General features: G+C 39.3%; 1 protein-coding gene across 1 annotated transcript; it reads right to left on the bottom strand.

Annotated features, from left to right (window-relative positions):
- Positions 1-1,825: 1,825 nt before the first annotated feature.
- On the bottom strand, positions 1,826-20,492 carry LOC121524117 (sodium-dependent neutral amino acid transporter B(0)AT1-like). The gene is made up of 12 exons (XM_041809329.1): positions 20,294-20,492; positions 13,838-13,978; positions 13,585-13,722; positions 13,312-13,493; positions 13,111-13,221; positions 12,922-13,034; positions 12,451-12,579; positions 10,396-10,552; positions 10,107-10,311; positions 9,844-10,003; positions 3,707-3,869; positions 1,826-1,966 (listed from the first exon to the last, which is right to left on the bottom strand). The coding sequence occupies exons 1-12, from the start codon at positions 20,490-20,492 to the stop codon at positions 1,826-1,828; spliced, it is 1,839 nt and encodes a 612-aa protein (XP_041665263.1).
- Between the last annotated feature and the right edge of the window lie 4,810 nt (positions 20,493-25,302).

Here is a 25,302-nt window from a genome sequence, read left to right as displayed (position 1 = left end):
CTAGTACGATGAGACAGTACGATGAAATAAGATACATTTTGTTTTGTATTGTTGTGACATAATCTTGATTTCTTGTAAATCTTGTAAACTCCAACAACCATGGTGACTGTAGACTTTTGTCACTTTTGAGAAGAAAACAACTCAGTGCTGTTCTTTGTTCTGATAAAACTGACGCTATAGCAGCATCCACGCTAATCTCTTCCACCATAATTGCACCGGCCTCTTCTCGCTGCTTGCTTACGTCACGACTCCGCCGCACCCAAAAGTACCGCCCCTCGTCGCTGATTGGTCCTGTCACTTTCTAACCGGGCCCAAACTGTTCAGACGGGAGCTTTGCAAGATGGATTAACCAGTGAGAAGCACAGGAACAAGCGAATCCATCTGCTTTGCAAGGTTAAGCGCTGTTCAATATTGAAAAACTGTATCATGTATTTAAAGACTTATCTCTTCTGTTTATGCACTACAATAGAAACAAAAGTTGCAATGTCAAAACTATTTTATTGCACCTTTCCTCATAATTTGTTATTTAATACAAGACAAAAAAGTGAAATCAGTGTAAAGTAAAACATTTTCTGCTGATTTGAACTTCATATAAACATATGAATACTAAATATAGAAAGGTATTCTTATTTATCACTGGAACTGAGAAAGATCAGGAGAAATGTTTCTAAAATCAGTTGCACTAGGCATGAGATTGAATACAATTCTGACAAAACAGACTTAAACTTAACTGAAATGGATCTTCAATAGGACTAAAATAAGACTAAAATCAAGTACAATTTTATGAAAATTATCAACACTTAAAAACAAAAACATTTATGGTCAAAAATGTAATGTAAAACCAAAAGCATTGTAAATTTCCCCATATTTATACATTTTTTCCATCACTTTGTAATATCAGTGCGTCCTGGTGTGCTGCAGACTTTCCTACGGTGCCACGTGTTTCTGGGTCAGTTTTCCTAAAATACTGCAGTAGATCCAGCCACGTCTGCAGAAAGTCAAACTCTAACTCTGGTATCCGACCAGCTTCTCAGATAAAGGGCCATTCCAATAAGCTATACACTTTCTATACACAAGTGCTTCAAGCAAGCTCACGTGCAAAAAAAAAAACTTTTAATTTCAAAAATAAGGGATGGACTTACTCATGTTATCATTTTCAAGCAGAAATTGAATAAATGGTGTTAAGTATTAGAATGAATGGCAGATTTTACAACAGATTTAAAAGTACGTCAACAACAACAGTTTCAACTTACACCACTTTAAAACAAGCTCCCAGAAACCCCCTGTCCCCGTCCCATGCATTGTATCTTGAGGTATACAGTTCAATAACCTTACCAGCGCCTTTAACGGCAGTTTGAGGTCTGTAAACTTTCTCCTCTTTCAGATATACTGTATGGTTAGGATCATTTAGCATTATTACAATTACAATATATTTTACAAGTTATTGTGAAGTGAAACAGGTAAAATAAGGCCTAACCCAAAAAATTACTACTACACCAAGAATGAACAGACAGAGAGCTGGACAGACAGTAAACATTAGACTCTTTAGACCCTTATTTATAAAGGCCAACCATAACAAAATATATAGGCAGGGTAAAAAGTGACATGTAACTACAGTGCATTAATTAAGCAGCAACAAATATGATGAAACATTCATGGAAAGCCAGTATTTATCAAGGCAACACTGCTATTATCCTTTCATAGCATGAATGTGTACAAAAAGAAAAACCACTGCATTTAAAATAATGGTTACTGAAATGAGGAAAGAGAACAGAAATTTGCGATATTAATCTAATTTTATGAACATTTGTCGGTTTTAAAAATTCTATTTTTTTCTGCACCTCACAAGGACCAGCCTATAAAGTGCGTACGCGGGCACAGCAAGACCAGGGATTCCTGCCAAAATAAAGATGACCAGATTTATCCATGAAGGGTACGGCACTGACGCCAGGGATGGGAACTTCTCCTGTAAAGAACATAGAAGTAGTATCAGTCTTGACTGTGGTAATCTGCTGACTAATTCTTAATCATGTGCTGCACCACAGAAGAAGAACAGCCCAAAGATGTTAAGCCAGAGGTTGTCAACCTTTTCAGCCTGTGACCCCCCAAAGTAAAGGTCCCAGAGACCCCCACTGTACCTGAAGGTGGATGAACAGCCAGGAACATTCAAGAACATATGCAGACAAGGCCGTCCAAAAATGGGGATAAAGGGGAGAGCTTTCTAGCGCCCAGCCAAACCGGGGCCCCATGGAGGTCAGCAAAACCATGGTCCATTGTAAAGTTACACTGTGATAACCATATTTTATATTCAACCTGATTAACAACCTCTCTTGTCTCTTATCAAAGACACAAATATCTGTATTTATTCATGTGTGTAGTAAAAGCCTTGTTAAAAATGTACATCATTTTTTTGGCAAAAAATAATGAAAATGGTCTAAAAAATGATAAAATGGGTTAATAATGGCAAAAAATGGTGGAAAAGGTGGTGAAGTTGGATTTTAGAAGTAGCAGAAATGGGTTTGAAGTGGCAAAACAACAACAAAATAAGGCCAAAATGGATCAAAGTTGCCAAAATGGGCATAAATAGTGGTTAAAAGGAGTTAAAATATGGCTGAAATGGCTTTAAATTGGAATAAATTGGTGGAAATTTGGTGAAATAGCGTTGGAAAATTGATATAAACATGCAAAAATGGTTGATTAAGAAGGAAAAAATAAGCAGATATTGCCAGAAACTGGTTTAACTAGTGGTTCTCAACGTTGGGGTTGGGACCCCCATGGGGGTCTGGAAACACTGCGAGGGGGTCGCAAGATGCCCTAAAAAAACTAAGAATATTTTTTAAATGACACTGTTGGCACTTTACATCAGTTTTGCTCAATTTTAACCCGTTTTTATCACTTTTCCCATTGATTTTGCCAATGTTAACACATATTTGCAACTTAAAACCCATTTTTTCCCATTTCAAACTTCTAACACTTTTTTCTGCCTGTTATTACCGCTTCTACACCAAGTCTTGCCACTGTACACCTGTTGTTGGCTCTGTTGACCCATTATTGCCTCTATTAACCACTTTTTTTTAGCACATTTTTTATGCCTATTTCAACCATGTTTCACTATCTGATATGCTCATTTTTGCCAGTTTAACCCATTTCTGCCAATTTCTGCCCAGTTTTTGCCAGTTTATATCAATTTTTCATCCCATTTCACCAAATTTTCCACCCAGTTTTGCCAATTTAAAGTCATTTCAGCCACTTTTTGAGTCCCCTTACAACTATCTATTCCCCTTTTTAGCTGCTTTAACCAATTTTTGCCACTTTTTTTTTTTTTTTTTTTGCCAACTTTATCAAATTTTTGTCACTTCTAGCCAACATCAGGTACTTTTAAAATCCAATTTCACCACCTTTTCCACCATTTTTTTTTTTTTTTTTTTTTTTTGCCATTATTAACCTCTTCTAACCATTTTAACCCATTTTATCTCTGTTTTTAACAAAAGGGATTTGAACCCATTTTTAAGGAGGCTACCTACCACACAAATGAATGAAACATATACTTGCTTCCCTAACCCTAACCTTAACCCCAAAGAGGGTCGCGACCCCAAGGTTGAGAACCACTGTATTGAGCACTACATAATTATTGCATCACACAACCAGGGTGAAAAGTAAAGTCAGCATAATGCTAGATTGATTATATAAGAGGTTGTCTACTTACATAGCTGGGATCCCAGACTAGGTAGGTGAGGTCTTCTTGGCCTTGGTTAACCAGATAGAAAACTAAAATAGCTAGAATGACAAGAGGACTGGTCAGCCTCCATGAAACCTGCCAGAAGATGGAGGGCTTATATCCAATCATGAACTTGATGTCCTCATTGAACCTGAAAAACCACAAAGATTTTAATGTATTGCAGTATTTTCTAAACCTATCCCGTGAGAAAAGTATCTCTCAGAGTTTGAAAATATGAAATCAGATTTAGGACACTTGCCCTTCTGAAAAAGGGGAAACGCTCTGGAAGAAAACTCTTACTCCCAGTTAAGCCCTAGGACCTGTTAATGGGAGCTATCAGATAAAGGCAATATTTTTGATTTTGCTTCCCTTCATGACCCCTGATATGCTTCAAAGCCCAACAGTGCAAAGCAGCAAAGGCCAAGACACCCCTGTGTTGTCAAGTAGGCATCTACCCTCGTTTGTGTCTTGTCAAGTTTGGCCCACAACAATTAGGATAGGCTGAACCCTCGGATCCTAGGACATTCATCACTTTTATCTTCATTATATCAGTTGATAGTCACATTTTTATAGATTGAGGCATCAAATTTGGCCAAATTTATTATTTTTCTTCATACTAAAAAAAACAAAAGTGTTCCCCATAGAACTCTATTGATGCCAAATAGCTCCATCCATCCTTGTTCTATGGCACCAAAACAACATATAGCATCCTTTTCTATGCAGTCACTCGATCACCAGGGCTCTAAACTTCACCATTCCACAGTGATCGAGTGGATAGTGCCAGTGCACCATTTTAACCCCTTCTACGACGCACATGCAGGATTTCTTCCATGGACTCAGAGCGTTTGAAGCGCTCTTTCACCCACTAAACATCATCAGAATTAAATGAAACAATTCGTGCTACTAAATATGGATGTCTGAGAGTGGGCCACATGTGTAAGGAAAAGTTTGTGTGCTCCTACGCGTGTGCTTGGGAGTGAATCTGCGTCCAAGTTTTAGAACCGGACATCCCAGAAGTGGAGTGTTTACACAGGGTATCAGCGGGGTAGTAAGGTACTAAAAGGTAGTAGATGAAATTAGCTCAAATTAAGGCCATTGAAAGGTAGTAAAAGATAACAAACACAATTTGACTTGGAAGTAAATTTTTCATCACCCCTACAATATATTATGACTTTTGCATTGATCCTGAATTTTTGTTTAAGTTTATTTAACCAAAAAAATTTTTTAAAATAAAATACACGTGTGAGCAGGATGGCAGGACCTGGGTCGGCGTTGATAGCCTCGAATGGTTCTGCTGCTCGATCTGTTGTGCTCATGCGTGGTGTCAAGATAGCATCACAATGGGAAAAGGTAAGTTTTCACAACTTTGGCTCGATGACCCGACATTTAAAGACTGGCTTCAGCCGGTCGTGAGGAATGACTGGGAAGCTTTTTGTAAAGTGTGCAAAAAAACATAAATGTAGGGCCCTATGATTTCTGCATTAATGGAATCACGGAATTGATCAATAAAAACAGAATTTACAATTTAACGTGGAAATTGAATGAATTTGACTGAAATACTGTGTTTTTTTAGAAAGAGGAAGGCATATCTGAGGAATATGTTCCAAGGGGAACACTAAAGCGGGGCACAACTTGTCCTTCACTCACAAACACTCACCCCGCCCCCTCCTAAACAATAACAGCATGTCAAAGCAGCTTCACGAAACACCGGCAAACATCACGTAGCCCCATACTGTGACCTGGAACGGTGTCAGGGCGGTCAAATCACACCGAGAATCCATCATTCACCAGCAGCAGATTCACGCGCAGGGGGAGCAGCTCCCTATTTCGTTTTTTGGTGCGACACAGAGCAGTGCAACTGCAAACACAAGCTCAGCTATGAGCACAAATATTGCATGTTGGTAGTAAAAAATATTGTAGAGGTAGTAAAAAAGGTAGAAAAAGGTAGTAAATCCAACTGTAGGATTCCTGTATAAACCCTGTTACATTCAAACATACAGTTTCTGTGTTCTGCAGACTGGGACAAAGAAAGGGGGAACTTTGACCAACTTTAACTTTGCCATCGCTTTACAGCAAGTGGATGGACATGCATGAGGATGCACGGGTCCTTCGATCAATAGGTAAGAATATATCATATCTCAAATATGCAGTAAATTTATTTATGTGTGTAATGAGCGTAATCGCGGTCACATTTTGGTTAGAGGTAGAAATTGTTTGTGATTCATATCCTACATATTTCCTCTGATTTTTTTTGCCTGTACATAAAACAAACCTAACATGAAGTTGTTGAATAGATTTGAAGCAGTTAAAGTAAAAAAAATAGAAAAAAAAGGTTGAAAAATGATTATTTTATTAACACTTATTTGCATGTCCGATTTCTGGACATACTGGCCTCAACCATGCTATAAATTACAAGGGAGCGGGGTTAAAGACCCTGTAAAGTGAAATCCGAAGTTTTTGTCTAAACACTCGAGAAATGTTGGAATCTGGTTGCTGTAAACATGTGAAAACTCTGAGATCTACATGAGACTGAATTCTGGATTTAGGCCATTTCATCTCTTTCCTGGCTTGGTTTCATGTGGGCGGGGCCAATATGTGGGCTCACGATGTCAGGAGCCCACAGTAGAGAACGACCCCGCCCCTCTAACACTACAAAGGTGCAAAGGAATTCAGTCTTGTACTCTTGTACTGTTCTATAATGTTCATGTTTCATTGCAAAGTTATAATTGTGCATGTTTTGTTTATTGGTTCATGTTTTTAGGGGAAAATATTTTTCCAAGTATGACACCATGAGTGAGGGGGTTAATGCTGCAGACTACCTGTGTCCTGAGTGGGCGTGGCTTCAGCTCATTCAACAGACACGCCCACACCATCCTGGAGCAGATTTTACTGCCTCATTTTTCATGATTTGAAGCTTCATTTTATAAACTTGGAGATGCTTTATGTGACTGAAATTTGACCTGGGGGTTCATAACACAGTGATCTATCATACCACAAACCTAAATACAGATTTATTTTTACTTTACAGGGTCTTTAACAATGCTCAGGCATCCTAGAACCACCCCTTCCTCGTTAGCTCTTCTTGCACATCATACCCACATGTGAATAGAGAAAAACAGAGTCAGCAGGGAGATGTTGAAGGGAACAAGACAAGGCAGAGCCAGGACAAGAAGCCTGTTTGTGCTATAGCGCTCACCCCTGTTAGGTTTGGCTGAACTCTGACCCAGCCTCCATCTCCTCGAGGGAAGAAAGAGAAAATAAAGATGACTGTGATTTCCTTTACCTTTTTTTGTTTGCTCTGCAGCTGTCATTATTTTATCAAAAATGAGCATGCTATGAACGCTGTACATCCCACCTACCCTTGTAATCCTAATGTTCTACACAACTGTGCAGCTTCTGCTACCCAATCTGCATATCTAATATTTGTTTCCTTCCATAGACCATATTCCCACTGTTATGTTCAGGGTAGGAAGCGTGCTTGTTTTAAAACATGTAGCACTGTTAAATTCATCTATATATTTTCTTTAATACTTATCTCGTTCTGAGTTGTGGGTGTTTAATCCCAGATATGTCATTAAAACATGGTGATTCTGACAATTTATTAATCCTATTTTGATTAAAATGTGACTGGAGAAACAATGGATGTTAAACAAATGTTAAAAAAATACATTCTCTTGGCCAATCAGCTACCAACAAACTAAAGCTAACTATAGCACAGTCACTTCCTGGTTAGTATTTCTATTTGGTTGTCATGGATACGACAGAAAGGGCTGCATTAAGACTCTGACATTCATTTTAAGCACATTTAAGTTTAACTCTGAGGTGAAACTCTTTGGATGTATTTTTGCTGACAATGTAACAATCATGCTGGATTATTCTTGAGCTTCACAGTCATTTTCATTTCCATAATTAATAAACAGAAATGCCAACTAAGAGGTGGCTGAATGCTAACAGTGGCTTGGTCCTGATGTCAGTGTTGGTTAGCGTTACTTTGTTACATACAGATTAAAGTAACAGGTTAGAGTACTATTGCAGCACCAAAAATCTAAACCCTTTAAGTGTTCGTTGCACATGTCTGTTGTAAAATAGTAGTGTATAACCTCCTGTAATAATAATAATTTATATACAGTGCTTAACAAATGTATTAGACCACCTGTCATATCTGTCTCAGAGACCATCCAGCATCATGAAGTGCTTTAATGCAGACTCTTTCATTTTCAGTCAGCTCTCCACGTTTTACCATTTTGAACAGGAATGAGGAATTTCCAACTGAATTCACCCAAATTTGAGCCGGCTCACTGGGCTTCTCTGAGAAGTCAGAAATGAATCAAGCATAACATTCAACCACTAAAACTCATTTTTCTCTTCAGGAATGACAGTAAATAACTATAATTTGACATATTAATCAAGAAATATTAATGTGCTTTACTGTATTTTACTAGGGATTAATAAACTAAATAATTAGCAATGAATCCAACAGAGAAAGTCTTGAGAATTTAAACAGAAAGTCAAACAAACTGAAACACAGAAGTTTACAAAATTCACAGTTGAAAAGAGTGGAAATGACACAGATGGTCTTGAAAGACCAGTAGTCCCTATCTGCAGGCTCGCAGGCAAAAGTTTCAGGACTGCAGATTCAGGACTAACTCCAGGATCCGTGTTTTTGACAACAGCGCCACCCAATGAAGTGGAGGAGCATTGCAATCAAACAGGTTGCAGCAGATTATGGACTGCAGATTTAGGACTGTAGATCTAGGACCTGTGTTTTTCATTTGAGTTGGCACAACTTTGATAGACAGAAATCTTAAGTTTACTTGAAGTACTTTTTTATGTTGGTGTTTTCCTTTAGTTTTATATAACTGTTTTACCCATGTTTAGTGGTGTAAGCCATATTTTTTCCACTATTATTATGACTGCCTTCTAAGTTCCAGGCTAAATAAGAACCTTTTTTGAGTACAGAATCACAAATTCCTTTATTTTTTTAATTTTACTTATCTCATTAAGCACTATATCCTGATTGTCATCCATTGCTGTCATGAGTAGTAGCAATAGCAATAGCTTAGCAATCTGTATTTGAAAGAATGCCCATAAAGGACACGTGTGCAAGCAGAGCCCCAGATCTACGGTCCTGAATCTAGTCCTGAAACAGCTGCCTGCAGATACCCCCTTATCTGAAAGACAGTTAAACTAGTAAAGATGAAAATATCTGGGAAAAGACAATCTGATATGAAAGTTTAACTCTATACACACGTAAGAGGAAGACATCACATCATTGGAGTTAAAATAAGAAATAATAAGATTAAAAGCAGGTAAGTAGAAGGAACAGATAAGTCAATTAAAAACATGATGTTAAGATGGCAATGAAAAGAAGACGCATGGATTAATAGAGCGAGAGCAGCAAATGAATAAAAGAGTGATGAAAACATAAAATAGATCAAAGGAGGCCTCACATGAAGGCTGTTCTTTAAGAATTTTAAGGAGTGATTTAAAAGATGTTAATGAATCTGCCTGCATACGTCTGCCTAATTTATGATCCATAGTCTATCACTCTGCAGCCTAATAATAGAAAAGCTTGCATTTTAACTTTAATATGCTCACAATCTCACTCTGAACTGGGCAGAAGCTCACAGTATAATGTATGTGCACAGATACAGTATTTTGCACAGACTGCATTTATGACCTTATTTCAAGTTTTTCTTTTCCTTTTTGCACAAAAATTTGTCTTCCACTGACTGGCATGCTGCTGCAATGGAAAACAGAAACAGTGTAGACGCTAAATGATCTTTTTCACTGCCATCTTTTTCGACACTCAATTCCTATCAATTAGTTATTCAACACACGGTCATATCACCACGTGTACTCGGTTTGAAATGGGCTTTTTTACAAGTTCAGTGTTAATTTTGGCAGCTATTTTTAATTTTAGTCTTAGTCTTTAGAGGAAATTCCTTTTAGTTTTAGTCACATTTTCCATTGTGTCTGAACACAATGGGAAATCCAGGCCTCAGTCTACCTGGCGTTAGAGGTTCTGGGGTGGGGTAGCATATCATAAATAATCTCTGTTTGGAACTTTTTCAATGTTTGATCAGTTATAGGGACATGCAAGAAAATACATGAGCTCCACAAACCTGTCAATGCCGTAGAGGTAGACAACAACTATCAGCTCAAATACTCCGATGATAAGAAGTGGAATAGATCCAGCAAAGTTGTCGAAGAGAGTTACCCAGTAAAGCCCCGACTGTGTTGCAAAGAGGAGGGAAATGACGAAGGCTACTAGACATGTTACCCCTGAAACACAAATACACAAAAGTATTTCATTTAAAATCTTGCTTATAATTCACTTCCAGTTGCAAATCTTAATGTTTATATGTGTAACTCTAAAAGAGAATACCTGTTACTGCTTCTTGGGGCCATTTTTTAGGAAATAAACTGAGATCTCTCAGTGGGACCACCACACCCTCAAAGCTTCCAAAAAGGCTTGAGACTCCCAAGCACAGAAGCATCATGAAAAAGAGGATAGACCAGCCTGGGGCGCCAGGCATCTTTGTGATGGCTTCTGTAAACACAATGAAGGCCAGACCAGTTCCCTCCACTCCCTGCATGGAAGCAGAAACCTTTGTAGTGAGAGGAAATAGGAGGAAAAGTAATGGACTGTGATAAATGCTCATCAGCTCAGTCACCTCATTGAGATTTCTCTGAAGGTCACATGTTTCAATGCCCAGTCCAAGGACTATGTGAGGATAGGAGCTGTTCAGATTAATCAGAGCTTCCTTGTAGTTGCTCGTCGTGATGCTTTCTTCAGGAAGTTCAAATGCGTTTATTAGCGTCAGGATGTTACTGGGGGACAAATATGTCACTTGTTAATATGTGAAAAATATACAGTAGTAGAAGTTAAAGATAAACTAGAGTAAATGAAGAAATGACTGCTTTAATATTATCCATGATCAGCTATAGAGGGTCCTGGAAGTTGGCATTTTTTTCATAGAACTGGAACAAACTTAAGACTCCCTGAGAACCTTGTTTAAGGTAGTAATGGAGTACCAAGGCAGTGGCTATGAGCCAAGTGGTCCTTGTATAGCCAGAGGGAGTTTTGTGTTTACCTGTGAAAAACTAAAGGTAGTTTGACAAATACTGCTGGGCAGAGGCCAGTCCAGGCTACCAGGCTTAAGCCTGATTTATGCTTCTGCGTTCCGTCCAAGCCGTAGGTACGCCGTCAATGCGATCGTTGACCATTCCAAGTTCTGCGTCGAGGGAACGCATCGCTCTGCAATTCACCGCCATGACGCTAGGGGGGTGTGGCTCTGTGTGTGTGTGGTTTCAGAGGGGTAACATCCGAGTGGCTGCGTCGCACTCCGCAGAATTGTATGTCTGTTTTTAATGAAAGAGTGGATGCTTGGGTGTGTGATTACAACCAGCAGACGATATTACATGTTGTTTGCACATGAGCACAAACCAGAGGTTGCGCTGGACTTTTTTGTTGTCCGTCACTCCTTTAAAATCCCGCTGGATCCATCCTGACAGAGAGTTTCATACAGCACACGCTCATGTGTCACAGCACAGAGACAAGTTGGAGAGATGGAAAACAACTTTATAATTGTGTCTCTGTTATGACCTGTGAGTAGGTTACAAACATATGCCTTTATCTGTGAGATTTCCATGACTGATATCATGAACACTACGGGGTTAAAGTGAGGTTTCAGAGAGAGAGAGAGAGGGTGGGGGTGAGCGAGCAAGAGAGAATACAGCAACAGGCGCTGATCTGAATCATCATTCACCCATCTCTCTGTTATATTTCCATGGTTGATATCCACATAATAAATGAGCAAGCTTTGGAGTTTAAAGTGAGGTTTCAGTGGTGAGCAAGCGAGGTGGAAGCAGTGAGAACTGTTCTGAATCATCGGTCACCTTGGACACATATGAAATTTTGCATAAAATCGAACCTGTTACAAAAAGAAAGGGAAATAAAACAACAATTTCGGCATCAGTGTGCAGACATGACTAGAACAACATGAAACAGGTTCACTGTGCAAAGGCCTCTGCATGCCGACCTGTGTACTGAAACACCTGCAGGCTGCAGCAGCCGCTCCGTGCGCTGTCAGCACGGACACCAATGTGCTTTCATTAATCTATGATGCTGAGGTCAGTGAGAGCCCACTGGCTACAAGATTTTTAATAGATTAAATAACCTCCTTGATAGTCCATGTGTGCAAAGGTCTATGCATCTGTCTGCGTGTGTGCACTGAAATGCAGGCTCGTCCTCATCATTCCAGCCCGTCAAAATGACGGACAGCCTTCAAAATTCTCCGTCATCCTTCAAAAAAAAAATCCATCAGTGACGGAGAATATAGGGTTAACACGACCTCTGCAAACGTAACCAATGATGTAGCGTTGCTGTTAATAACAGGATGAAAGACCAGAAAATACCACTGCTGGAAATGATGTTTTGATCGGACCAATCACAGCCCTTGCGGTCCGCATCGCCGCGACGCGTAGTTAGAATTTTTTGGAGGTGCGTGTCAGGCTATGGCGTAGGGGTCCGCATCAACGCAGAAGGCCACGCGTAGCTACGCATAAATCAAGCTTTAGCCTGCTGCCACTGCAACAAAGTCCCGACCAAGGGACTGAAGATGAATGTATGAAAGGACCGATAATATGATGATACTCTAATAGCAGACTGGCTTTAAATTCAAAGGAGTAAATCATCCATCTCATACCAAGACCTCCTGATTACTCACTTGCTTATACAGTTATCATATCTCTCTGTGGCCCTGAAGCCAATGATGGTATAGGTGACTGCAGCTGCATAGATTGAAGTGAGGCCGGTTACTACTGTGAGGATCACAGCATCTCTCATGCAGTTGTTGCTGGAGAAAAGAAAAAAATGAAATTTAGTGACATATATTGCTGAAAACCGTTTCCATCTTTATGCCACTGAAGTTTTGTTGTTTCTCTTTTTCATCTTTCTGTTTCTTCCTCGTCTATCTTCCTTCTGCTCCTCCTTCCCCTTTCCAACCCCCCGTGACTTTGTCAGATGGCTGTCAGTATGAGTTTATTTCCTCTCCGGGTTCCTGCCCATTAAAGAAAGCATTCCTAGACCTCCCTATTTGTCAAGTGTCTTGATAATTCTGGCTATGAGTGGGTGCTTGAATGGCTTGACATTTCTTGTGTCTCAATAAAACAGAAAAAACTATCTTAATGTCACTTACTGGATGGGGTTGTAGCTTGAGAAGGAGATGAGTCCCCCCCATCCCAAACCAAAGGCATAAAACACTTGGGCACCAGCATTCAACCAAGTCGTTGGACTTGTCAGTTTATCAACCTGCAAGGAGGAAGAAGCATTGTTATGTCTTTGTGTATGAGAATGATGAATTGCTTGTTTGAGATTTTGAACATACATCAGGTGTAAAAAGGTGTTTTATTCCACTCAGTGCTCCTTTGAGAGTCAGCCCTCTGACCAGGAAGATGGCCAGCACGATGTAGGGCAGGATGGCTGTGATGTACACCGCCTGAGGTGACGAGAAAATGCTTTAAATTATGAAATCATGTTACAGCGCGGATTTATTCATGCATATATGCTGTTATAAAGTTTGACAGACCTTGCCTGAGGTGCTGATCCCCCGTATGTAGCAGATACAGAGGATTGTCCAGGCTGCTATCAGGCAGACTACTATGGGCCATTGAATCTCACCAGAGTCCGCTATAGAGGGTGTGCTATTCAGAGTCACTCTGTAAAAGTAGTAATCCATAGTTGAGCTCCTCTGACACTCTGGGACAAAGCCTATAGGGGTGAGAAACAGTTGTCTTTTAATCCAGTGTGGCATTTTGATGATATAATGTGCTTGAGGATGTTCATGTATGCCTTCAGGTACCTGTCCTGTTTTCATTGAGAGGGCACTGGGACCACGGCAGTGGGCTTTGAAAGGAATTAAAGAGATACCACATGATCCAGGCTATTAAGGTGTTGTAGTACAGAACAATCAATGAGGACACCAGCATAGACCCAATACCTGTAGGAACAAAACATTAACAGCTATGAAGCTCATGAGTAGGCAAATATTTGCTTCATTAAAGCTTATGTTCATGTGTGCCAGTGGTTCCTTTAGCCTTTTTTATTTTTCTTACCAATACCAGTCAAATAAGGGTGGATGGCCCTCCAAACTCCCACGCTGCCTTTCCTGAGACGCTGGCCGATGGCAAACTCCATCAGCAGCAGAGGCATTCCCTCCAGCACCAGCAGGATCAAATAGAGAATCATAAACGCACCTGAAAGTTGAGAAACCATAACATGACACAGGGTCCATAGGGGAATAGTTATGCAGCAAGAGCCCCTGCTGTATTGATAAATTATTAGACTAATCAACCTTTTGAAGACTCAGGCTGCAAAGGCTGAAAAGATATCTTATAAAGGTACCAGGTAGAAAATTAAGAAATGCTGCAATTTCAAAAGCATAACTCTGATTTATCAACAGAATCATGCTACAGAAATACATTTAGATGGGAACAATGACTCCAAATATATCAATAGTGTCAGTCAGTGCAGTCTTCAAAGCCTTTAACTGAGGTTCTGGTGCTGGAAAGGGGGCACTCCTAAGACCCCACTCTCCTAATTCTGGATCATAAATCAGTGATCCTGTCTGAAGTAGATATTCAGTCACACAAATAATGTCCAGGTCTCCTCATATGGCTCCATCTCAAGCTGGAAAACTAGAAGCATGACCAAGAGCACCAGACCAGCGACCATTTCAACATCTTAACTCACTTAGAATTACAGATATCTTTAATTCGCCTCAATTCTATACAATTAAAGATATCTACATGTCCCTTTTTGGATATCTTAAATTAAGTTTTGACTAGTCAAAATGGAACTGCAGATATCTCAAAATGGAATTAGGGATGATCATAATTCAATTTTAGACATCTACAATTCAATTATAGATATCTTGAAATGACTTTTGATTACAGATATGCAAATTGGAGATATCTGTAAGTTTAATTCTTCCTAGTCAAAATGTAATTAGAGATGTCTTGAATTAGAGTTTTGACCAGGCGAAATGACGTTGCAGATGTCTGTAATTATGACAAATTTGACCTGCCTCCCACTTTGGGCCAGAGCGGAGCAGGCTGTTGTTCAAACCATCAAATCTATGGAAATCTGCTCGCCATACATGTCACATTGTAGGCCTACCTGTGTGAGCCAACGCCATGACTGCTTCTGTCTTCCTCCATTCATAAACATAAGGAAACAAACCCACTTCATGTTTGATTATAGCGGGGAGGGGAAATGACGTATTTCTGGATATCCAAAATAAAGCAGCGTCATTGATGACGTTTGAGATATCTTTAATTCTCATCCTGCCTAGGCGAAATTGAATTACAGATATCTGTAACTGTCATTTCAGATGTGTGACGAGTTGAATGATGTTTTCGGTGACGTCCTTGCAGATATCTATAATTCAATTTTGCCAAATCAAAATTGAATTACAGATAACTTGAATTAAAATTCCAACTGTTCAAAATGTAATTATGACTAGTCAGAGAGACATTGTAGATCTCTACAGTTTTAATTCTGGATAGTCAGACTTAACTTTTACATGTTAAACGGCTTGCCATAGGCCTCTTGTCCCTGCTTGCTTACATCACGACTTTGCCACGCCCAAAAGTACCGCCCCTCGACGCTGATTGGTCCTGTCACTTTCTAACCGGGCCCAAACGGTTCAGACGGGAGCTTTGCAAGATGGATTCACCAGTGAGAAACATGGAAACAGGCAAATCCATCTGCTTTGCAAGGTTAAGCAATTTATGAATGAAAAGAAAACACTGGTTTTCTGTTTAATACCTACGGCTTGTACTGTTTTTATTTATCAGAGTATTCCGTTTAAAACATGAAGTAGCGTTGAGCAGGACGCTGTGGAGGTGGGCGATGCTGAGAGGGCTGGTCTTAACTCACTGTAAAGGCCAGGTGTTGGGGGTTCTCATGTTACGGAGGTGAGTATAGGCGACTGAATTTGTAACCTATGGCAGCCACCATGACAGGTGACATCCTGTTACAGTTAAAAAAATAAAAAATGTCTGTCTTTGAAAACTTCCTGAAATATTTGTGATACTGTAACAAAGGCATGGTCACCTTTTAAAATGATACAAATATTTCAGTGCAGAAATTCTGCATACTGTATCTTTAAAGCACTCCTGTGGACATGCCGTGTGGTTTTGGCATTTCTCCCCTCCAGTACAGACGGCTCCGGTTAAAAACAGGAGCTGATAAGTGGCTCCTACTTTAGTGGCGTCTCACTATAACGCTCACATCGTTGATTGAATGCTGACTAAAGTAAATATTTTTTTATCTTCAGTATTAGTTTCTATATGATATGGTATCAGCAACCAAGGCAGCAGATAACTGAACCCAATGATACGGTGTAAATCAAGAGGAGAGGGGGGCCGAACATTGACCCCTAAGGCACTCCTTGGATGTGCCATGTGGTTTTTACATCTCTCCCCTCCAGTATAGACAGATCTGTCACAAAAACAGAAGTTAAATGGCCATTACTTTGGAGCTTTGCAGCTTATTGTCATGATAATGTAAAAGAGATTGAGAAGAACCTGTAGAATTAGCAGCTGCTCTAAGAAATGGCAGACTTACTAGTACTTAAGACAGTTTAGAAGGAAATATTAATGAAATGATTTTGTAGATTACATGGCTCTACTAGCTAGCATAATCAAGTTAGATCTGCATGTAGTTATTTCAGCAGCTGTGTGAGACAGAAGAGAAACTGTACCAATGAATATTCAAAGGAACTTTCTGCTGTCTTCTTCTCTTTGATGTTTTTAAGCAGCTGTTCGTGTCAGTGGGAGCCTGGGATGCTTAGACGCCACCGCAGCTATGCGGTCACCAAAATATGGCAGCACCCACAACTCAGCAGTAGGAGAGAAAAAATCTCTGGGATTTAGGACGCAAACCATCCGAGGGAAGATCCTGGCCAAGCTGCAGATTGTGTGGTTGAAACATGTAGCCAATGTGGAAGTGATGAAACTGCAGTTCCACGAAGGCCCACTAGAGGCCGCCTGCTGAAGCACCTGAAGTCACAGCCATACCTCATGTTAAAATGCACATTTATACATCACAAATTAATGTATTTACCACGTGGTTCAGAACTAATTTTAGTCAGAATGGTTCGTCTTATTATAGGCCCACACTGCATAGGGCGGGATTCTTATTTATTTCTAAAGGGACCTGCCTTCACTGCACCCTCTTTTCTGTTACAGGGTTGATCAAAAAGTTCATTTGAGGCAACTTTTTCAATATGGCAGCAATGGAAGGCCTTTATTGGGGGGCTAAAGAGACAGAGGAAATATGAGGAGAGAGTGGGGGAAGACATGGTGCACGAAAAGGTGTTGAGGACCAAAGTCTGACGCCACTCAGGCTTCGTCCAATATATCTGTGGTCTATGATTCTGACATACCAAGCTTATGAAGTGTTTAAAATAGTGGTGGTTCACTGTGCCTACACCATCAACGTGACGCCGTGACAACATGACCGTTCTGAGTTCTGCGTCGAGGGAATGCGTCGCTCTGCAATTCACCGCCATGCTGCTAGGGGGTGTGGCTGTGTGTGTGGTTTCAGAGGGGTCACATCTGAATCCTTGTTTATCTTCCGGTCATGGTGACTGAGGTGGAGCGGGTGTGTTTGGAGTTGGAGCTCATCGATATCGACGAAAAAATTATTTTGATGCAAATGTTGAAGCACGGGCGACAGGGAAGATGTTTGCGGAGGTGGTCTGTACGACCACTAAACGAGTTGAGGCTGAGAACGGGTGAATTTACCACACTGGTTCGCCCACTGAGGGACCTGGACGGTGAAATGACGTTTTGAGCAGACCAATCACAGCCCTTGCGGTCCGCGTCGCCGCGACGTGTAGTTAGGATTTTTTGGAGGTGCGCAACAGGCTACGGCGTAGAAGTCCGCGTCGACGCAGAGGGCTATGCTTAGCTACGGCGTGGACGCGACGCAGAAGCATAAACCAAGCTTAAGGTGGCTGATAGCCCCAGCAGAGAAGCAGAGGACTACTAGCTGCTCTAACCCAGGGCTCATCAAACACATTTGTACAGGGGCCAGCTTTTTTCTTGGAGAACGCTGAAGGGGCTGGTCTTCACAAAAAAACAAAAATCAAATGAATATTTGGTCTAATAAACATGTCATGGTTTGGTTATTTTATTTCCTTTCATACAATGTAAAGTATTTTTTGCCTTTGGCAGTGAGATCAGTCCCAATTGCCTAAACTGTAACTGCCACTAGGGGGCAATTGCAATATTTTGGCTACATATTTCTGGGGCTGGCATGTTGTCCATAACTGGGTTTGATGCTAAAACACCGGGTAGGAAACTGATCTATGGTTGTGGTTCTTTGGCAGGAAAACTTGAACTCTCAAAATGTGGAAAGTTGATGTGGAAAACAGAAGCTTAGGACTGGATAATGAGTGTCTATCATGAATCATATTCCCTGATAATGGCCAGCGGATGAATTTCTATAAAATGGGTCAGACATGAAACCACTGTAATGAAGTCTATAGAGATTTTTAAAACAACACACCCTTCATACCACAACATATTTTCCCCAGCACATTTTCTGATTTTTGATGATCTTCTGGGGGCCGGATGGGGGGCTATGATGGGCCTGATGTTGTCCCCAGGCCACCAGTTGATGATCACTGCTCTACCCATATTGGGATTCCATTACCAACTATAGTTCATACTAGGAAGGTTGCGGGGGCGTAGCTAAGGATTTGTGGCCCCCAGAATATTACACAGGGCCCCCTTAACTGGCTAGCCAAGCAACAAGTGTTGCGTCATTTTTACAAATATCTATGCATTTGAATGTATTTCTGAACCATAATTTCCCAGTGTATGAGCAGTGTTTTTACCATGGTTAATTTAAATTTACTTGCGTTATTTTGTGGTGCTGGACTATACCATTTGGACATTTATAAGGGGCCCCCTAGTATTTTATTCCACTCTATTTGATACAAATTTCAGTCTGTTGACCAGTTCATTTAATCACTTTTGATTCAATAATGACACTGATTACATCATAAATATTAGAAAAATTAAACAGTAATAAACTAGATAAAAAGTCAGGAACATGGGAAAGAAGTTTGTGTTTTCTCTACATTTTCAATTTTGCATCTCACAGTTATGACTAAATGTTATGGTTTTAACATTTTATTTCATATTTTAACCCTAACATTTCATAACTTTGATTTTTTTATCTCATATTTTTACCTTTTAGATTCACAATTTAAAATTTTAAAGCCTATTTTACCTTTTAAAGTCATGATTTTGACTTTTATCTCATGTTTTTACCTTTTTCAACTACTAATTTTGACTTTTATCTCATCCTTCTCACCTTTTAAAATCATGATTTTTTATTTAATCTTAGTTATTCGACCTTTTAAAAATCATGTTTTTAACTTTTATTTCACGTTTTGATCTTTTTCAACTCCTAACTTTAACTTTTATTTCAGTTTTTATCTTAAAAACTCTTGATTTTAAATTTTATTCATATTTTGACATTTTAGACTCATGGTTTTTAATTTCATCTGAGTTTTTTGACCTTTTAAAATCCTGATTTTGACTTTTATTTCACGTTTTGATCTTTTTCAACTCCTAACTTTAACTTTTATCTCAGTTTTTTACCTTAAAAACGCATGATTTTAAATTTTATTCATAGTTTGACATTTTAAACTCATGATTTTGATGTTTACCTCAGATTTTGGCAGTTTGAAATCATGATTCTTAATTTTGTCTCAATTTTCGACTTTTGAAATTCGTGGTTTCAGTATTCTTTCTCATATTTTGCCTTTTAAAAACATTATTTTGACTTTAAATGTCATGTTTTTACCTTTTAAACTTATGTTTGACTTTTTTCTCAGACTTTGAGTTTTTAACTTATCATGTTCACCTTTTAAAATCATTTATCTTTAGAGCCAAGTTTTTTACCCCCATAATTCATTTCTGCTGAAAATAAGGTTGCCATTTTATGGTTAAGTATGGACCCTATTAGGCCCTCAGGTTAGACCCAAGTTCAGAATCCGGCCCCTGCTGTTACTGAGTTTGACCCCCCTGATCTAAGGTAAACCACTAATCAGCTGGTATAATATATACATATATATATATGTATATATATATATGTATGTATGTATGTATGTATGTATATGTCAGGAGATATTGGGGCACTCGGTATCCACCATATGTCGCTCTTCTGTTTTTCATAAGCTTGCACAACGTGGTTAAAGATACCACAACTTTAAATTTTTTTTTTTTTTTTTTTTTTTTTGCTTTAGAAAATTGTCTTACTGTGTATTTCTTACTCTTAAATATTTGAATGCAAGGCAGGTAGAAATGATTTTTATCACTGTAAAGTTCAACCCTTCAACTGTTCCAACTTTCAGAAATGTTATTAGTGTAAAAAAAAGATATGAAGGTGGGACCCCCCTATCAGCACATTGATTTATCAACCATTTAGTGATTATCAGACAGGAAGTAGCTTGATCAAAACGCATCCACGCCATCTTCTTATGATCTTACCTCCTCCATTACTTTGGCACAAGTAAGGAAATCTCCACACGTTGCTTATCCCGATGCAGAAGCCCACACAGGTGAGGATGTACTGAGCTTTGTTGTCCCATTTTGGCCTGTCCTCAGCCTCCTCCTTCTCTATTCTTTTCAGATCTTCATATGAAAGTATCCTGTTATCTAGTCCGGGGTTTTGAAGCTGCAGTCTCATGTTACACTATCTTTCTTGGAAGCATAAGTGAGGGCTCAGTGTCGCGGCCGGCAATGTCAAAACAAGTTTATGACCTCTGCCATATCTGATTTAGGTTGCAGATTAGCATGCGCATACACTGCACTCGTATTTTTATACTCTCATTCACTCATCTATAAAATCAGAAGTGTTACTGTGGTGCAGACAGCTTCAGAGGATCACTGCTGCTTATTGGTACTTTACTGCAACCTTTAAAGACAGATTTTATGTAGATCTAAAACTTTGAATGATGAGAGACTTTGCAAACTTAATTTTTCCATTCTGGTCAACGATTAATGTCATTCCCAGATTCTCTAATGGACACAGGTCGGCTCCTACGTGAGCAAAGCTTCATTTAATGATTAAATGGTGAAGCTGTAAAAGAAACTTTAATGCTGCATTGATTAGGAGATATAGGCACATTGACAGGTAAACAATGAGTTGTTGCTCTTATCTGTTTATGTCATTGGTTAAATGATAACAGTCTGGAAGAGTAACCAGATGATCGAAGTTCAATTAGGCTGAATTAAACTTTACATCCTTGATGTGTTTCTTATATTTCAAAGCTACTTATTAGCTTACTATGTAGCCAAAGCTGAACAGTAAAAGCCCCTCCAGCACTGCAGTGATAGTCTGTATCAGTGCTCACTATCTTTCCTGCTCCATCCAGTATTGTATCTGGTTCACTGACCTTAGATCCACTCTGGTTTTACAGTCAGTGTGAGCTCTCCCTCTCTCGGCAACTGTACTTCTCAACACCTTGACCTTGTTTGAACATATTGTATGGCTCACACGCACACACACACCCCCCCACACACACACACACAAACACAGTGCTCTGACGTCAAAGAGCTTATGAGGTTAAATAACAACTGATTAGTTAACTTACCTTGGGTCTTTTAGAGGTCCAAATTTTCCACTTTGAAGACAATCCAGAGCTCAGCTTTATGGTGGTGCGTTCAGGTACAGTATGTAAACCAGGGGCTTTCATTCAAAACAATAACAGAAGATGGCCGGTGGATATGTGCTGCTCGGCCCCACCCATCCTCACTGCTTCCTAGAAGACTGCTTAGGTGTAACTATTAAACAGCAAACTGATGCTTTAGTTTTGTATATGAGTATTTCCTACTTAAGGTGAAAAGCTGTTAAAGTGTGGCCTTCCAAGGTAATGCTGCAAACTGTAAGTAGCACACTGACATAGCCACTGTCGCATTAACTGAAAATTCTCCATCATAGACAGAATTTTTAAAGGATGACGTAACATTTTGAAGGCTTGCCATCATTTTAATGGACTGGAATAGTTAGAGCCCTTTTCTATTTAGCACCCACGGCCCATCAAGGCGGTTATTAAATCCACTGAAAACAAGACTGGATTAAAACCTTGTGTATGGCTGACCACAACTATCCGGGATGCTTGTTGAAATGCTTGACTTAAGTGTGTCCTCTGGCAGAGTGATTGGAGTTTAGGGTGTGTAATTGTGCTGTCCTTAATGTCTGTGGGTTGAGAATTGAAGGATCATTAAAGTTTAAAACATTAAGCCCTTTCAGCAGGAAACAGCAAACCTGACACACCAGATCAGCTGAATATGTTTCACAATCATCTGGGAAAGCTCCCATAGAAAGTGTTTTGGAAGGGAAGGGCTTTTCAGAAGGTGATTGTAGGAACGTTCTGTCAGTCACATTCACAGATTGTTAATTTGGGAGCTTCATGTAAACTTGATGCCAAGCCCGGTCAGGAAGCATGCAAAAAGAACTGCTGTGCCGTGACAAACTTTCAGTGTTACACACTGTGCTTGTTAAAAAGAAATGTAGTCCAGTTCCACTTAAACATGCTGCTTTCCTACAGCTACATGAAAAGCATTCAGGGTTGTTTTTATTCTTTATTGCGTGCAGAAACGTGGTCCAGTTCAAGTAAAACGGACGCAGTGCTAAAGCTTTATCAGAGGTTTTTACCGCAGCCATTACTGAGGGCTTTCAGTACAACTAAACCACGCCCAACTCTGCACAAATCTGTATGTACAGTTCTGAAAGTAGAGTCAGTCACTCATTCAGTCAGTCACATACAGACCCGTGGGTAGGGCTGATCTCTGCGGTCAGCCAAAGAAATCTCATGGCCTGTGGGCTCTATCGCTGAGTTTGACACTATAGTTAAGTGAAAGCCAGCAGTCTCCATGCAGACAGCACGCTGAGAGGCTAGAGGTACCTGAGCACGTCACAGGTGGTCATGCTTCAGCTCTGAGTAGAGTTTCAAATGTGAGCACGTTGCAGACGCTGTAGAACTGTAGTCTCATAAACTGTGGCTCTAATTTTAGTTCAAGGAAATAGTGTTTTTATTAATTATTTTGCACGCATCCGTGTGCGTCTGCTGCTAAGAATCACGGTCACAGAGATTAAGCCGTTATGCAGCTATGTCCAGGAAATATCCTTTATATTGAACTAGTGTCAGCCTCATGCAGAGTGGAACATAATGATGAGAACAGCTGGTGAGCACTGTGAAGAATTTAAAAAATTGCAAAGTGCTCAGCCTTAATAAAGTCTGTTACATTTTCTTTGTATCACTACTACCATAGTATTAGTTAAATCAGTCTGAGTTGAGGATCCTCTACATCAATGGTTCTCAACATGTGGGTCAGGACCCCATCGGGGGTTGTGAAACACGAAGAGGGGGTCGCCAGGTGCCTTAAAGCTGAGAATACTTTTGAAATGATTTCTTCTCACCCAGTTTTGTTGTTGTCACATTTCATCAATTTGGACCCATTTCTTGCCACTTTACTCCATTTTAACCCATCTTCATCCCTTTTTACCAACAATTTCTGTCAATTTTAACACATTTTTGCCACTCTAAACCCATTTTTATCAATTTTAAACCCTTTACACCACTCTTCACTCCCTGTTTTTTCACTTCTAAGCCAATTTTTGCCACTTTCCATATGTTGTTGCCTCTGTTGACCCATTATTGCCACTATCAACCCCTTTTTATCACATATTATGCCCATTTTTGCCCATTTTAACCACATTTCACTGTTTGATTTGCCCATTTTGACCAGTTCAACCCATTTCTGCCAGTTTAAAGCACGTTTTCCCACTTTTAAATCCCATTTCACCAATTTTTTGCCACTTTAAACCTACACTCTATTGCCAGAAGTATTCACTCACCCATCCTAATAATGTAAATCAGGTGTTCCAATAACTTGCATGTCCACAGGTGTATAAAATCATCACCTAGGCATGCAGACTGTTTCTACAAACATTGGTGAAAGAATGGCTCGCTCTCAGGAGCTCAGTGAATTCCAGCGTGGTACTGTGATAGGATGCCACCTGTGCAACAAGTCCAGTGGTGAAATTTCCTGGCTCCTAAATATTCCACAGTCAACTGTCAGTGGTATTATAACAAAGTGGAAGAGACTGGGAACAACACCAACTCAGCCACCGAGTGGTAGGCCACGCAAAATGAGGTTATTTGAAATTATCACAACTTCCTCTCAGAAATACAAACTGAAAATATTTCAAAGATTCTTGAAGTTTGGTTAAAACAGTATGACCAAACACAGCATCAAGGATGAATATAAGACAGAGGTGTCAAACTCAGGCACAACAGGGGCCGGATTCTGACTTTGGGTCTTACCTGTGGGCCCAACAGCGTGGATATTTAACCATAAAATATCAACCTCACTTTCACCAGGAATGAATTATGGGGGCAAAAAACTGATTTTCATATTAAAATAATCAACATGGTAAGTCTAAAGCCTCAAAATCTGAGATGAAAAAGTCAAACTTATTGGTTCAAAAGGTAAAAACATGACATTTAAAGTCAAATAATGTATTTAAAAGGCAGATCTTTGAGATAGAAAGTTGATATCAGTATTTTTGATGTTGAAATTATGAGATAAAAGTCTAATTATTGAATTTAAGAGATTTTATAAGGGATAAAATTCAAAATTGTGAGTTTTAAAGGCCAAAAAAGAGATAAAATTCCAAATCACATGTTTTTAAGGTCAAAACAATAAGATACAGTTTTTAATCATTAGTTTTAAAAGTCAAAATAAGTTATAAAAGTCAAAGTTAGGAGTTGAAAATGTCAAAATGTGAGATACAATTCAAAATCATGAGTCAAAATATTGCTTAAAATTTAAAATTGTTGATCTGGAAGGTCAAAATATAGGAGAAAAAGTCAAAATTATGAGTTTTAATGGGCAAAATGTGAGACAAAATAAAAAATGATCCGTTAAAAAGATCAACTTTTACTTAAAATTTTAAATTGTGATTCTAAAATGTCAAAATATAAGACAGAAAGTTAAAACCATAACTTTCAGTTATAATTGTGAGATACAACATTGGAATATGAAATGAAAACAAATGTATTTTTCACTTTCCTGACTTTTAATCAGATTTATTCTACTATTTCTAATTTTTATGATTCATCGGGGATGTTTTAAATCATCAGGGTTTAGTTCACATTTTTGTTCTGGAGGAAATCTGCAGACCTCATACTGGTGGGCCGGGTATAACTGTGCCACGGGCCACATTTGGCCCCTGGGCCTTGAGTTTGACAGCCCTGATATAAGGTTTGTATAAGCCTGTGGGCCGAGATAGGCCTCTGTTTTTTATTTACAGGTTCAAGAAGAGCAGGAAGCATGTATTTGATTCAAAAATATAATATTTATTAGATTTGTTTGTTGTTGCTGAAAAAGCTGAGAAAAGAAGACATTAGTAAGTTTAGGGCAAATACTTTTATTTTACAAGACTAGTAAATAGCTTGAAAAAGATAAATAGCTGCAAAAACAGAAAACTC

Source organism: Cheilinus undulatus, linkage group 16 (assembly GCF_018320785.1).
Source record: "Cheilinus undulatus linkage group 16, ASM1832078v1, whole genome shotgun sequence".
Taxonomy (NCBI): domain Eukaryota; kingdom Metazoa; phylum Chordata; class Actinopteri; order Labriformes; family Labridae; genus Cheilinus; species Cheilinus undulatus.
Note: the sequence above shows the minus strand (reverse complement) of the source record. Positions and strands in the feature narration are given on the sequence as shown.